The 16,467-nt window shown below is 33.6% G+C and overlaps 1 protein-coding gene and 1 pseudogene across 2 annotated transcripts in view; one reads left to right on the top strand and one right to left on the bottom strand.

Moving 5' to 3' along the window:
* Positions 1 to 16,467, bottom strand: part of RNF17 (ring finger protein 17) — a 190,819-nt gene that overhangs the window by 86,243 nt on the left and 88,109 nt on the right. For both annotated transcript variants that reach the window (XM_037527382.2, XM_054701227.1), the window contains 4 exons: positions 15,405 to 15,525; positions 2,714 to 2,941; positions 1,626 to 1,776; positions 1,374 to 1,492 (listed from right to left, as the gene is read on the bottom strand). In XM_037527382.2, coding sequence (XP_037383279.1) covers positions 1,374 to 1,492; positions 1,626 to 1,776; positions 2,714 to 2,941; positions 15,405 to 15,525 — 619 coding nt within the window. The remainder of the gene's footprint in view (positions 1 to 1,373; positions 1,493 to 1,625; positions 1,777 to 2,713; positions 2,942 to 15,404; positions 15,526 to 16,467) is intronic.
* On the top strand, positions 11,737 to 12,960 carry LOC119258937 (cytochrome c-like; annotated as a pseudogene).

Consider the following 16,467-nt stretch of genomic DNA (forward strand, 5'->3'; position numbering starts at 1 on the left):
AAAGCATTATCTATTGTGTATTTGTTTTTGTTTTTTTCTAATTTAGTCTATATTTCTGATATATTTTTTTCCTGAGTGTTGCTATCTCTCTCTTCAAATTTTTCATTGCAATTATTCCTATTTTATGTTTTATGTTGTTTTCCATAGAGTATCATATTCTTTTTTTCAGTTCATTAAAAAATATTAGATTTATTATTTTGTGAGCATGTCTTTTTGGAGATTTCCATCGTTTTCAGGATATTATTTGGCTCCTTGTTCTTTTTCCTTTGGATATTGTAATCCTTTCTTTTGCTCATGTTTTATGCAAAATAAAATTTCCTGTCCTTTTGGGAGAAAGGGATAGATCAAAATGCTTCTCTAGCTTAATGGGTCTAGACTCTTCCTTATGTTTTCTCAAAATGACAGAAAAATAGGATCTCATACTTTGATATCTTGCTCTTTTTCTCTACTTTTACCTGTTCTTCTTTTCCCCATTGTCCGTTTTGCTCAAATCAGGCTTTGTTCCCAGAAGCTTTTCTTCAGTGTGGGGCAATGAAAGACTGTTCCAGTTTACTTTCAAGCAGTTATATTATTAAGAAGGCACCAATGCCATGAAACTTTGGCACATTACAGATCTCTTGCATTCACCTATGAATAGCATTCTGTGTTACTCCCTTTTCCGTTTTGGTTGCTGTTCTCAGATTGGCTTGTGTGTGCCAGTGAAATGATGCTGTCAATTCCTATTCTGGGAGCTGCTAGAATCCCAGTCAGCCTTTCTTCTACATCCTCCCACATAAAGATTGGTACCATAAAGGTCTTGCTTCCTGGTGTGCCATATACTTGTGTTTGAGGATGCCTGGGGGAAATCTTTGTTATCTGCTTTTGGTATAGACGTGGATGGTGCAGTCTTCAGTTTTGCCATGCATGCAATTTGCTCTGTGTTTATGACAAGATTCCAGCATGCTCAAACTATGCCATAAAGAATCCTCTCCAATGCACTGTGGTAATTAATACATTTATAACTTTCCAATCAATTCTAAGCTTGTGAAATATTTTATTTCTTTAAGTTTTTTTTTACAGTGTGATTCTATCAAGATACCTTTCATACTCAACTATCTCTATTTCCCTAATATCACTAAAATTTATGTGCTCCAATTTTTTTTTTTGAGAACAGAAAATGTGGATTTATTGAAATACACTGCAGAGAAGCAGTGGGCTAGACAGGAGCAGTCTGCTGCACCTGTGCTCTGAATTTTTATCTTTCTCTCCTAAAACTTTAAAATTAGATTCTGTGAAAATTTCAGAATGTTATATCCAAATCAACAAAACTCCATCCAAAGAGAAAATTATTTAAAATCATATTCAATGAGAAAATTTACTCAGCTATGAGCTACCTTATATCAACAAGAGAGCATTCCAAAGATAATCTTCCCATTGTCTTCAGGTTTTCTTGAAGTTCTCTTAAACAGTTAATATTCACTAGTAGTTCAACACCCACATCATACAGCAAGACCTATGAAAACAATAAGTTTAAAGTCTGTGGAAGGTAATTTTTTGCAAACTGAAAAAGCATAATAAAAGTTGGATTAAATAACTCTAGGAAAAATATACAAAATGCGTTTATCCACTTTCAATTCTGCATTTACCTCTACCAATGTGTCTGTAACCATTCTGATTATTTGACCTCTTCGCCACTGATTTTTATCTGGGATCTTAACAGCACAGTGCATATCATTTTCCCATTTAACAGGTTCCCATTTTGAGTTTTCATAAGCAGCAACCATCTTTTCTTCTAAACTATGTAAAGAAAAATAATGTTGATTTTCTAAGTCTTTTCTTAAAACACATAATTCTCTGTCCACATGCCTCCTATTATCCCCACTTTGTTCATTTTACAGCAGTCAAGCTGAATACCTGTTTTCCTTTAATATCCACACATATTTGAATTAGCTCTTCCCTCTGCCTGAGATGAACTCATCCCAGATTTCTTCATGGCTTACTTTCTTTTCTTTTTCAGGGTCCATTTCAAAAATCACTATCCCTTAAATCTGCTGTCTTTTCCAACTGCTTCTATTCTCTCTATTGTGTTTATCATCATCTGTTACACAGAGTGTGTAACATTCATTGTCTCTTTCTCTACTAAAATTTAAGTTCTAGTTGCGAAGCTGCCCGCGGCCTCTGCGGTGCCAGTTCGATCCCCGGCTGCTCCCCGGCCACCGGAGGAGGGTCCCACATGGCGCGCAGACCTCTCCTGCCGCCCGCTGCTCCCCTCAGCAGTGTACTTCGTTCCTTCTGCCTGCTCTGCTCCCCGCTCTGGCTCTGGTGAATTCTCTCGCCCTCCCGCACTTCTGACTGCACCCAGTGCATGTATAAACAAAACAAACAAATGAACAAAACAAAATAAATAAAACATGCCTCTATAAAAAAAAATAAATAAAATTTAAGTTCTATGATAGCAAAGACTTGTTCATGTTTTTACTACTGTATACCCAACAATGAGAATCCTGGCTATCAAACAGATGATGTTCATTAAATGTGGAATGCATAAATTATAATACAGTGAAAACAACCAATAAATATACTAAGTGTATGCTTTTAGTTAGTTTTTAAGTGACTATTTTGCCGAAATAATTTTTCTACTTTTAAAATTATGTATTTATGATTTCTAAATATTTGAAACAAAATATAGAAAAATGAATAAAACCACATGTGATATTTTCCTTTTATACTATACCTATTAAGTAAGTTTTCTGTTAATAACCACTGAACATAAATCTTCTCAGGAGATACTACATTACAGATATGCACAGGGAGCTCCTTATTGTATAGTGACTGAAGATTCTCATTAGGTAGAGATTTTGCAGACACAGGGTTAAAGTTGTTTACTTCATTGGAAATAATTTCTTCTGGAGAAGGGTCCCATACTTCAATATGCTTTTTGGAATTATTTTTGCAGGAATATCTGAAAAAATAACAAATGTTATTAGCAAAAAGTATTTTGCAAAGTATTAGTATTTGTACAGATCTAGCATGAACTATGATTCACTACTTCTTAGTTTTGAAATTAAATAATAATTGTATTTTTAAAGAGTTCTTAACTATCATCAAAGTGAGTATAAAAACACTAAACATCAAACTTTCTACTTGAAAAGTTTAAAATATCAACTTTGCTCATAATTTTACCATTTCCCATTGATATTTTGCACTCACAAAGCAATAGAAGAATTACTCACTTTTTAAAAATAACTTGAGTGTTTGTTTCTCCTTGGTTAAAAAGCCTCAATCTATTTACCAATAGCAATGTAAGTGGAAAACAATTGCTATTAAAACATTTAAAATAACAGGGGCCTCCCTGGTGACACAAGGGGTTAAGACTCAACCTATGAAGCTATTCCTAGCCACTGCAGCATGAGTTCAATCCCTGGCCAGGGAGCTAGCCACATGGTGCAGCAGACCTCTCCTGACTTGCCCACTTCTCCCCTCAGCAGTGTATTTCAGTTGATCTGCCTATTCTGTTCCCCACCCTGTCTCTGGTGAATCCTCTCAATCTACACACCTCTGGATTGTACCCCATAAATAAATAAATATTTTAAAAATAAATAAAACATTTAAAATAAAATTATTGAATGAAGTCTTTAGAATGTTCTAACTGAAGCTAGGTATACTGCCTCAATCAGATGTTCACCTGATAAATGCAAAAATGGTTACAAGAAGATGTCTCTTTCTGTTTTAAATAATTAAGATTGTCTTTAGAAGTATAAAAATTCTGAATTTTGATGAAGACCAGTTTTATTTTTTTTCTTTTATAGTCTGTACTTTGAATGTAGCGTTTAAGAAAGTTAAGATTTAAGAAGCCTTTGCCCAGCCAACAGTCTTTAAGATTTTCTCCTATTTCCTTTTAGAAGTCTTGTTCTCACTTTTAAGACTAATTCATTTTGTGTTAAGTTTTTATGTATGGTATGAGGTAAGGGTACGTTCAATTTCTTTTTCTTTTTCTTTTTTTTTTTTGCCTGTGGCTATCCAGTTGCCCCAAAATGTGTGTTGAACAAACTACCTTTTCTCCAATGAACTGCACTGGCATCTTTGTTTTAGAAGTCAATTGGTTTTAAATACAAGGTTTTATTTTTCAACTCTCAATACTATTTATTGATCAATGTTTTTTTTTTTTATGTTAGTACCATAGTCTTGGAAACTAGTTTTATATTAAGTTCTGAAATGGGAAGAGAAAATCTTTCAGCTTTCTTTGATTTCACAACTGTTTTGGCCATTTTGGGTGTTTTATATTTCCAAATAAATTTCAGGATATCCTAAGCAATTTCTGCAAAAAGGTCTGCTGGAATATTCATAAGGATGGGGTTGTCTATAGCTAATGGAATTAAAAACATTAAAAAACTATTGTGGTGAAATTTATATAATATTAAAATACTTTAAATAGTATTTAAAGTGGCATTTAGTACAATCACAGTTGTTTGTACAACTATCTATCTAGTTCCAAAACAATTCTATCACTCCAAAATAAACTTTAAGAGATTATTCCCATAATTCTCTCCCCTCACTTCCTGTTAACCATTGATCTATGTCTGTCTCTGCAGATTTATCTATTCTGGATATTTCATATAAAAGTGGACTTATACAATATGTCACCTTTTATATAGAACTTATTTCATTTAGCATAAGGAATGCAAGGTACATCAACATTATAATAAATACCAATATATAATTATTTTTATGACTGAATAATAGCCCATTATACTTACATACACACACACACACACACACACACACACATTTATTCAACCATTGATGAACATCTGGACTGGTTCCACCTTTTGGTTGCTATGAAAAACATGCACATTTATTTGGGTACATGCTTTTGATTATTTTGCTTTATTCTTGATTGTTTTGGCTTAACTCTCATAACCTTACTGGTGTGAAGGCATCTTCTGCCTTCCTAGAATGGAATTTATGGGTCAACTGGTAAATTCTATGTGTAAGTTTTTGAAGAATTGCCAAATTGGTTCCTATTTCCACTTATATTCCCACTAGCAGTGCAGAAGGGGACAAATTTCATTTCTCTCCAACACATATCTTAAAAAAGTTATTCATTTTTGAGAAAGTAATATATGTACATGGTGCAAGATTCAAAAGCTACAAAAGCAACAGGTTAACAGCTAACATTGTTAGTGGATATTATGACTCATTCCATATAAATAATACATATATACAATATTTTTGGTAAAAAAATTAAACATCCATAATTGGTTATGCCCTAATTTATGTAAGCTTACATAACTATATAAAATCTATTAAAATTATTGTTATAATAATGTTAGCTGGAAAAAAAGGTTTATTTTAAACAACATGACCTTGATTTTAGAAAAATCAAGCTAGTTGGTTAAATGGGAGTAAGAAAATATTTAATGTTTAATTAAAACACTTAACTGTAGCAATGGCAGACCCCTTAAGCAAATCAATGTTACCATTCCTATCTTTAATGACATAGACTGACCTTGTAATTTAAAGAGCATAAGATTCTGCAGCCCAAAACTATCTCTCTAACTTATGGCAACATAATAACTAATTGGATTAATCTTTATGGAAAACTCCGGACATTCTCACAATTTGACATATGCTAACCTTCTATGGTGTTAACCATACTTACTACCACATGGCCCATTAAAAAAATTAGCATTACTGAGCTATAATTGATAAATCAAATTGTAAGATATACATAGTCATGATTTGATATACATGAAAACATTCCCTCCCATCTAGTTATTAATTCATAAATTATTTCACATATTTAGTTCCCCCCGTCCTCTTTAGTGAGAGCAGTTATATGTATCTTATGACTTCATTATTGCTCACTAAATAACTCAAAAATTTTTTCTAACTAAAAAAAAATTCTTATTTAATGTTTTTTTTTAAATAGGTTCAGTTGTATTATTTATAATTCACTTATTGCCTAATCTAAAATAGATTTACAACCACTTGTGCTTTGTCTATTGCTTATGTACAAATCTATTATTAACCTGCCTTTATGATTATCTGCATTGTTCTGATTGGGTTTTTTTTTTTTTATGATGAGCATGAATTTATTCTTTTTTTTTAATAATAAATTTTATTTTTATATTCCCCATACATTTGCAACCCCCCTGAATTTATTCTTTATTTAATATTTGAATTTATAGGTAAGGGGAATATATATAAAGATGGTGCTAAAGGCAGGGAAAATTCATTTTAAGATTTAAAAATGTTGCTTTCTGTATATTTTTCCACAGTTCCCACACTATCACAAAGAGCTCTTTTTTCTAGATTCTATTTTGCTTATTGTAGAAGTTTTATTTTAGTTTTGGTGTCCCCCTAGCATTTAAGGTGAGGTGATTGATGCTTGATGTATTCTTCTGCTCTTGATAGTTTCAATGACTCTCCTAAGGCTGTGACTGTTTTTAAAAAGGCAAATTTGAAGTTTAAATAGCTTCATTCTATGATCTATGAAAGAAAGAGCTGGTAAACTGAATTTCATTGAAATGAAAAACTTCTGCTCTGTGAAAGATGTGAAGAGGATAAAAAGACAAGGCACAAAATATTTGCAAAAGACATCTGATCAAGGATATTTTCCAAAATATAGAGGGAACTAAAAATTCAATAATAAGAAAACAACCCAATTAAAAGGGGGGTTAAAACTGTAACAGACAGACATCTCACCAAAGATGATTTACAGATGGCAAATAAGCATGTAAAAAGATGCTTTGTACCATATATCATCAGGGAAATGTGAAGTTAAACAAAAATAAGACACTGACTACACATCTATTGGCATAGCCAAAACCTTGAACACTGACAGCACCAAATTCTGGTGAGGACGTGGAGCAATACAAAAACTCTCATTCTCTGATGGTGGGAACACAAAATGGCACAACCACTTTGGAAGATAATGTGCTATTTCTTATAAAACTATACAAACATACTCTTAATACCATACTGCTATATTATAGCAATTGAGTTCCTTGGCATTCAGTAATAAAAAGAAAAGGAAGAACCTTAAATGGATATTACTAAGTAAAAGAAGTCAATCTAAAAGGGTTATATATGGTATGATTCCAACTATAGGACATTGTGGAAAAAGAAAACCTCTATAGAGAGAGTAAGATCAGTGGTTACCAGGGGTTAGAAGGAAGATAGGATGAAGTGGTGGAGCAAGGAGGATTTTCAGGACAGTGAAAATACTCTGTATGATAATATAATAGTGGATTCATGTCATTATATATTTGTCAAAACCCCACAGAATCTACAGTAATATAAACTATGGGTTTGGGTTATTTTTATGTGTCTATGTAGTATTACTGGCATTAGCAAATTTGCTACTCTGGTGACTTATAGTGGAGGAGTTGTCTATGTAGGGGCAGGGGGTAGAAGGGAACTCTGTTTTCCACTCAGTGTTGTTGGAAATCTAAAACTGTTTCAAAAAATAGAAACTATAAGAGAAACCATCTGATATTTTTTCTTTTTCTTTCTGACTTCTAGGAGTAATATAGGGGAAATAAATAAGCAATCAGGGGGAAATAATAACAAAAAATTGTTTGGAAATATAAATCAGAGACATTCTGTGGGAGAGGGATCAGAACAGAAGAGGGAGGAACACAGGGAACTATGGTGATGGTGCATGGGTGAATAGGTGGTGGGAATTATATGGGAACTACACTTGAGAGGAGAAACCAAACACAGTACAAAAATGAATAATGATATTAAAAATATATAAATAAATTATATTAAAAAACTATTTAATGAAGTAAAAGGATAACAGATCTAAATATGAAACCTAAGACTATATATAGAAGGCTATAAAGAGACTACAAATCTTAGAAGATTATAGAGGAGAAAATCATTATGACCTTCCATCAGGCGTGGATTTCTTACTATGACACATGTCCCATATTACGAAAGAAAAACTGTCAAACTGAAATTCAAAACCAGAAATATATGATCTTTGAAAGACATTAAAAAAGTCACAGATTTGAAAAAATATTTGAAAAGCTCATAATTAATGAAGGACTTGCATCCAGAACATATAAAGAACTCCCACATTTCATAACAAGCAACACAATTTTTAAAAAGGGCAATATATTTGAAATGATATTTTATTGGAAAAAGATGCAAATGGCATATAAGCACATGAAAAGAGCCTTAAGGAAATTAAAACTAACCACTAGGAATTCTACTACACTCCTTTTAGAATGGTAATATACAAGGGAAAACCAGGTTAACTTTAGACTTCTCTGAAGAAACACTAAGGGCAAGAAGAGAATGGTGTAACATATTCAACCAACTTCAGCACAGCAAATGCCAACCAAGAATACTTTACTTGCAAATCTCTCCTTTCTGTATGAAGAAAAAAATATGGATCTTCTCAGACAAACAGAAACTCCAGAAATTCATTACAACTAAACTCCCACTCCAAAAAAATTCTACAAGAAGTCCTAATGCCAAAACCAACAGAGGAATGAACAAGAACAGAATAAAGCAAGGAATAAAATCACAAAGAAGACAAACAACATGGCAAATACAGAGGCCAACATATCAATATTAACTCTAAATGTAAATGGATTAAACTTATCAAAAAATAAAACTCATTAAAAAACAAAATCCAACTTCTGCTGTCTCCAGGAAATACATTTAACCACAAAAGATAAACACAGACTGAAAGTAAATGGTTGGAAAACAATCGCACAAGCAAATGGACCAAAAAAAGAAGGCAGGAACAGCTATATTTATATCAGATGAATACACTTCAAGTTAAAAAAAGGCAAAGAGACAAAGACGGACACTACATTATGATCAAGGGGACAATACACCAGGAAGAAATAACACTCATCAACATATACTCACCAAATGAAGGAGCACCAAAATATATTAGACAATTATTACCAGCTCTGAAAACAGACATTAAAGAAAATACATATATAGTGGGAGACTTCAACACTCCACTCTCACCAATGGACAGATCAATGAGACAAAAAATAAACAAAGAAACTAGAGCCCTAAGTAAAGACACAGAACTCATGGACTTAACAGACATCTATAAGACAGAGCACCCAAAAAAATACAAGTACACATTTTTCTCAAGCATGCATGGATCATTCTCCAGAACTGATCACATACTGGGCCACAAGACAAACATCAACAGATACATGAATATCAAAATCATTCCAACTATTTTTTTCTGATCATAAAGGCATCAAATTGGAAATAAGTCATGAAAAGAAAAGAAGGAACCCTCCCACTTCATAGAGATTGAAATCCACACTACTGGAAGACCACTGGACTAATGAAGAGATCAAAGAAGAAATTAAAAAATACTTGGAGTTGAACAACAACGAGGACACCACTTTCCAGGATGTATGGGATGCAGCAAAAGCAGTTATAGGAGGAAAATATATAGCAATACACATCAAGAAGCAAGTTCACATCAAGAAGCAAGAAAGAATCAAGGAAATAACCTAATCTCACATCTCAAAGAGCTAGAAAAAGAACAAAAGACCCTAAAGCCAGTAGAAGAAAGGAAATAATAAAAATCAAAGCAGAAATAAATGAAATGGAAATTAAAATATCCAAAAGATCAATGAAACCAAAAGTTGGTTCTTTGAAAAAATAAATAAAATAGACAAACCTCTAGCCAGGCTCACAAAGAAAAAATGAGAGAAGACACATATAAATAGGATTATAAATCAAAGAGGAGAAATCACAACAGACTCAGTAGAAATCAAAAGAATAATCAGAGATTATTATGAACACTTATATGCAAACAAATTCAACAATCTAGAAGAGATGAACAAACTCCTAGAATGATATAATATTCAAAGCTGGACAAAGAAGAATTAGAACTGATCAGACCAATTACAAGTAGCGAAATTGAAGCAGTAATCAAAGCACACCCCAAAAACAAAAGCCCATGTCCAGATGACTTCACAAATGAATTCTCCCAAACATTCAGCAATGTATTAATGCCTATCCTACACAAACTCTTTCAAAAAATTGAAAAAGGAATACTACTAAATATGTTCTAGGAAGCCAACATAACACTAATACCAAAACCAAACAAAGACAGCATACAAAAAAGAAAATTACAGGCCAATCCCCCTAATGAACACTGATGCAAAAATCCTCAACAAAATCCTTGCCAAAAGAATCCAACAATGCATCAAAGGGATAATACACCACAATCAAGTGGGATTCATCCCAGGGGCACAAGGATGGCTCAACATATGAAAATCGATCAGTGTAATCCAACACATCAACAAAAAGAAAAATAAAAACCATATGATCATATCAATAGATGCTGAGAAAGCATTCGACAAAGTCCAACATCCATTTATGATGAAGGCCCTTGAAATTCTTGGGATAGAAGGAACATACCTTAACATGATAAAAGCCATATATGACAAACCCACCACCATATTATTCTCAATGGCGAAAAGCTGAAGGCCTTTCCTTTAAAATCAGGAACAAGACAAGGATGTTCTCTCTCACCAATGCTCTTCAATATAATACTGGAGGTCATAGCCAGGGCAATAAGACAAGAGAAAGACATACAAGGAATCCAAACAGGGAAAGAAATATCATCTATTTGCAGATGATATGATAATATACACATAAAAACCCTAAAAACTCCACAGAAAAACTACTCAAAATAATCAACCAGTTAAGTAAAGTAGCAGGATACAAAATCAACACAAAAAAATCAGTAGCACTCCTGTACACAAACAATCAATCTGAAGAAGAAATCAAGAAAAACATCCCTTTTATAATTGAAACCAAAATAATCAAATACTTGGGAACAAACCTAACAAAAGAGATGAAAGACCTATACAAAGAAAATTATAAAACACTGTTAAAAGAAATAGAAGACACAAAGAAATGGAAAGACATCCCCTGCTCATGGATTGGAAGAATTAACATTATTAAAATGGCCATGCTACCAAAAGTGATATACAGATTCACCACTATTTCAATAAAAATCTCAATGACATTCTTCAAAGAAATAGAACAAATACTGATGAAATTCATATGGAACCACAAAAAACCATGAAGAGCCAAAGTCTTGCTGATGAAAATAAAGGAGAAAGAAGGTATCACACTTCCAAACTTCAAGCTATACTACAAAGCCATAATAATAAAAACAGTTTGGTACTGGAACAGACACACAGACCAATGGAACCGAATAGAGAGCCCAGAAATAAAACCACACTTATATGGACAACTGATCTTTGACAAAGGAGCAAAGAACAAAGAACATGCAATGGAAAATGGACAGCTAGTTCAATAAATGATGCTGGGAAAACTGGACCACCACATACAAAAAAAATGAAACTAGACCACTACCTCTCAGAATGCACAAAAATCAATTCAAAATGGGTAAGAGAACTGGACATAAGACCTGAAATCATAAAATACACAGAAGAAAATATAGGTAAAACACTACAAGACATACACTGCAATAATATCTTTAAAGACTCATCACCCAAAGCAAAGAAAGTCAAGGAAAAGATAAACAGCTGGGATTACATCAAACTGAAAAGCTTCTATACAGCAAAAGAGACACTAACCAAAACAGGGAGTCACCCCACTGATTGGGAAAAAATCTTTGCACTCTATTCAACTGGTAAGGGACTGATGACAAAGATATACAAAGAACTCACACGACCTCAACAAAAACAAAATAAACAATCCAGTCAAGAAATGGGCAGAAAGAAGGAGCGGGACGTCCGGCTTGGGAGCGCTAACCTTCGTGTCGCCCGCGACAAAAGCAATTTAAAAATGAGTGACATTGAGAAGGGCAAGAAGATTTTTGTTCAAAAGTGTGCCCAGTGCCATACTGTGGAAAAGGGAGGCAAGCACAAAACTGGGCCAAATCTCCATGGTCTCTTTGGGTGAAAGACAGGTCAGGCCCCTGGATTTTCTTACACAGATGCCAACAAGAACAAAGGCATCACCTGGAAAGAGGACACACTGATGGAGTATTTGGAGAATCCCAAGAAGTACATCCCTGGAACAAAAATGATCTTCGCTGGCATTAAGAAGAAGTCAGAAAGGGCAGAGTTGATAGCTTATCTCAAGAAAGCTACTAATGAGTAATAGTTGGCACTGCCTTATTTATTATAAAGGAAAAATGTCTCATGACTTTTTTGTGTGTACCATATTTAAATTGAGTTCATACATCAGAATTCAGATCATGAATGGCTGATAGAATTTTTTTTTGTTTGACAGTCCTGATTTAAATAAGATTGACTTGTGGTTAAATGAATAAGATGTGGTGTTTTGAATTTTGATAGCAGTTACGGTTCGTCAAGTACAGTGATTGTTTCCCTTTCTAAGATCTAATTGTACTTGATTAGTGACTTTTAACTGAGATGGTGAATGCCATCTCCAAATCTGTAGGAAACTGGTTTTATATTTAGATTTTATATAACTGGTTATATTAATATATTTAAATACTGAGAAATTCCCTTTGCTTCTCACATACAGACCAAGACTCATCTGTGTTTCAAGTTGTGTTATTAGCCTAGTAAAGACAAGGGCAGAAGATAAGCTGGCAGTGCCCATTTTATCTTTTTGGTCTTAAGATGCCCATTTGATTAAAATTTCCTGTACCTAAAATGTTGCCTTTTATTTAATGAAAGGCATTTTAGTTTAATAACATTAAAAAAAAAAGAAAATGCTTCTCACATAGGTAATCTATAAGTTCAAATACTTTTAAAACTCATGCTTGACAAGAGATAGTAGACTTGTAGAATTCTTTACTAAGATACAGTTCAGGATTGTCTCTTAAACAGCTATTCAAAGGTAGATACACTTACAGCACTACCATATATGTGTGATTGGTAATGGTGCTTTTGCCAGCTCATTAACATAGATGTACCATCAGCACAAATGTGTAAGTCATGTGACCATAAGGCTTAAGATAATTAAAACAATCACAGATCAAAAAAAAAAAAAAGAAATGGGCAGAAAAACTCAAAAGATATTTCTCCAAAGGGGAAATGCAAATGGCCAACAGGCACATGAAAAAATGTTCAACATCCCTTATCATCAGAGAAATGCAAATCAAAACCACATTGAGATACCATCTTACACCAGTAAGAATGGCACATATCGAAAAAACAAGCAACAACAAATGTTGGTGAAGATGTGGTAAAAAGGAACTCTCTTACATTGCTGGTGGGAGTGCAAACTCCTCCATCCACTATGGAAAGCTGTCTGGAGGTTTCTCAACCTACTAAAAATAGAGCTACCATATAATCCGGCAATTCCACTCCTAGGGATCTACCCAAAGGACACAAAAACATTGATTCAAAAGACCACCCGTACCACTATGTTTATTGCAGCACTATTTACAATAGGTTAAGCCTGGAAGCAACCCAAATGCCCAAAACAGATGACTGGATCAAGAAGATGTGGTATATATACACAATGGAATGTTATTCAGCAATCAAAAAAGATAATCTCATGCCATTCACAGCAACACAGATGGAGCTAGAAGGAATTATGCTCAGTGAAATAAGCCAGAAGGAAAAAGAAAAATATCAGATGGTTTCACTTATAGCAGGAATATAGGGGAATCAAATAAGACCAGTATAAAAAAAATAACAGTACAAAACATAACAAAGCAAAAATGGACAATTATAAATCAGAGACATACTGTAGGGGAGGAGGCAGGAGAGGGATCAGGGGATGGAGGGAGGAGCACAGGGGACTGAGGTGATGGTGCACAGGTGCACTGATGAGGTAAACTCTATGGGGACTACACCTGAGGGGGTGGGGGGGAGTAAAAAATTGTTTAAAAATGAACAATGATGTAAAAAATAAAAAAAATTAATAACAATAAAAAATTAAAAAGTTTATCATATGCAATTAAAAAAACAAAAAAGAATGGTAATATACATATACCAAATGATAAAATCAAGAAATGAGGATTAGAAAAGAGTTCTCTTACACTGCTGGTGGGAATGGAAAAATGGTAAAGCCAATTTGGAAATCATTTGGCAGTTTCTTATAAAGTTGAAAATATAAGCGGTAATCTCACTCCTAGATATTTCCTCAAGAGAAGATTACATACATATTTCAACACGAAGACCTATAGCCAAATGTTTACAGCACATTTATTCACGGAATCTTCCTCAACTACAAATAGCCCAAATGTTCATCAGTTGGTGAATGTATAATAGTATTGTATATCCACAAAATGGAATACTAGAAGGCAATACAGAGAACCTCAATAATAATTAAAGAATAGTAATTAAAAGCAGCATAATAATTAAAATAAGTCAGACACAAAAGGCAGTATATTGTGGGACTATTTATCTGAAGTTGTAGAAAAGTCAAAATTGTATAGACCGTAATTAGTTGCCATGGGTTGCATGTGAAGGAAGGGGACTGATTGTAAAAGGGAAGAAGAGAACTATTTGGGATGATAAAAGTATTCTAGATCTTGACTGCAACAATGACTGTATAACTGTATGCTTAACAAAGTCATTTAACTATGCACCTAAAAATGGTGAATTTCCATTTTGTTATATCTTAATAACTCTAACTTAAAAAAAAAAGAACACTCAGTTCAATATACTTAAATGTTTCCTCTTTCTCTTTCCCTCCTCTCTTACGACCTATAGTGCAAAAAGATAGGTGCTCTCTCTTATACCTCTATCCCCTCCAGGTTAGGGTGGGTAGGGTAACTGCTGAGCATTTGGTGCAGACCTCTGATGGGTTTCACGCTTCTCTGGTTACCTGACAGGCAGTGCATATAGGTGCTAGCAAAAATGGACTTTGGGTTACATGTGGGCTATATGCACAAGTCACTGTCATGGAAGAACTGCTTTATCTGGACTCCAAATCTTCCCACACTTCCTTAGCACTACTGACTTTCAGCTTCTGGGTTTTCAATACCTGGCTTGTCCTGGATAATATTAGCACAATGACTCAAGCCAGATTCTCTTTCAAAGTTCTATTTGAACTCAAAGGGGAAAAGATCACATTTCTCCAAATGGGAATGTAGGCTACTCCACCACTATGCTTATTCTGTATCCTGCCATCTGTCTTCCTAATTCTCTTTTCAAATAGGCACAATAGGCTAAGCAGACATTATACCTAGAAAGAAGATACCAGTCTCTCTCCTAGAAGCACTTTCAATCTCTAGGGCCATTCTCTTGGTCTCAAGGTCTATTAGGGTCTAAAAAAAGGGATTCTAATCCCCATTAAGACTAATGACTTCAATTATTTCACCCCCTACTTTTTCTGACCCAAAACAAACAAAAATCCCATGTCTATGGCTAGAGCAGATATCCAACAGAATATGATATGCCAGTTTTCCTTCCTGTGAATAAAGTGTTACAGATAAACTAAAAATAAGAGTTTACAGGTCTACTTACCCTGTTTCATAAGATGCTAGGCCTTCTTTGACTAGCTGGTCATTAATACTAGTAGGAGTCATCCCAGGAGCACCAAGAGAATCAAAAAGCTCAACTAAGAGCACATTATCTTCCAGAATTTCTGTGAAACCATTAAGTTTGGGGAAAAATATGTTGCAAAATATACTAAATGAGGTAATTAAAAAATTGGAAACAATTTCTTTCATTCTGTATACATGAGGTTTCTTGCTGAATAATGTCAAAGTCTCTCTCTAGGAGTAAAGTAGCATTTTGCAGAAATAGAATTTAGCATATGCAAATTAATAATTTTCATTTTAGGTTATTATGTACTGTTCCATAATGAACCAAAAGCAATTTAAAACTTTTAGATTCAGAAAAATATTGACATATATTTGTTGATGAAGTGTTATGTTTCCAAACTGTTTTATCAAATTCCAGAGGAAAAAAGAAATGAGTTAATTTAGGGCTGTGATTATTTGCAAAAGCTTACAGCTTTTATAAGAATGGCACAAAGTTTAAAACTCCAGGGAGTACACCTGAGGGGAGAACCAATTAATGTACAAAAATGAATAATGATATAATAAAAAAAGAATGGTACAAAATTTAAAACAATAAAAACTCAATCTAGAATTTTCTGCTTTCAGAAAGAGCCATCTTAAATTTTAATTTCTTTTGGAAAAGAAGGTGGTTACTTGTTTTTAGAGCTATGTCTGAAACTAAATTGGGAGTTAACTGAAGGCAAGTTTTACATCTCATGTGCCAATAATCATTATTTATGGTACCTAGTACAGATGAAGGAATATCTTTAGGAAACATTTCCTTGTGCTGAGATCCGTTTATGCTTACACCTTCTAAACTAAATAGCTGGTAGTTATTAGTGGGAGTGATTCTCAATAAAAAGAAATGCTCTTATTAGCAGTATCATCAGTAGAAATTCTCAAAGTCTTAATTTACTATCATATTAGAGAAGCCAGATATAAAAATTCTATAGTCTAAAGATGCTATATCTATAGTCATATTCCCCTTCAACAGAACTATTTCTTCAAAACAATTTCTTTAACGA

Source organism: Talpa occidentalis, unplaced genomic scaffold (assembly GCF_014898055.3).
Source record: "Talpa occidentalis isolate TD23 unplaced genomic scaffold, MPIMG_talOcc4v2.1 talOcc4.5, whole genome shotgun sequence".
Taxonomy (NCBI): Eukaryota; Metazoa; Chordata; class Mammalia; order Eulipotyphla; family Talpidae; genus Talpa; species Talpa occidentalis.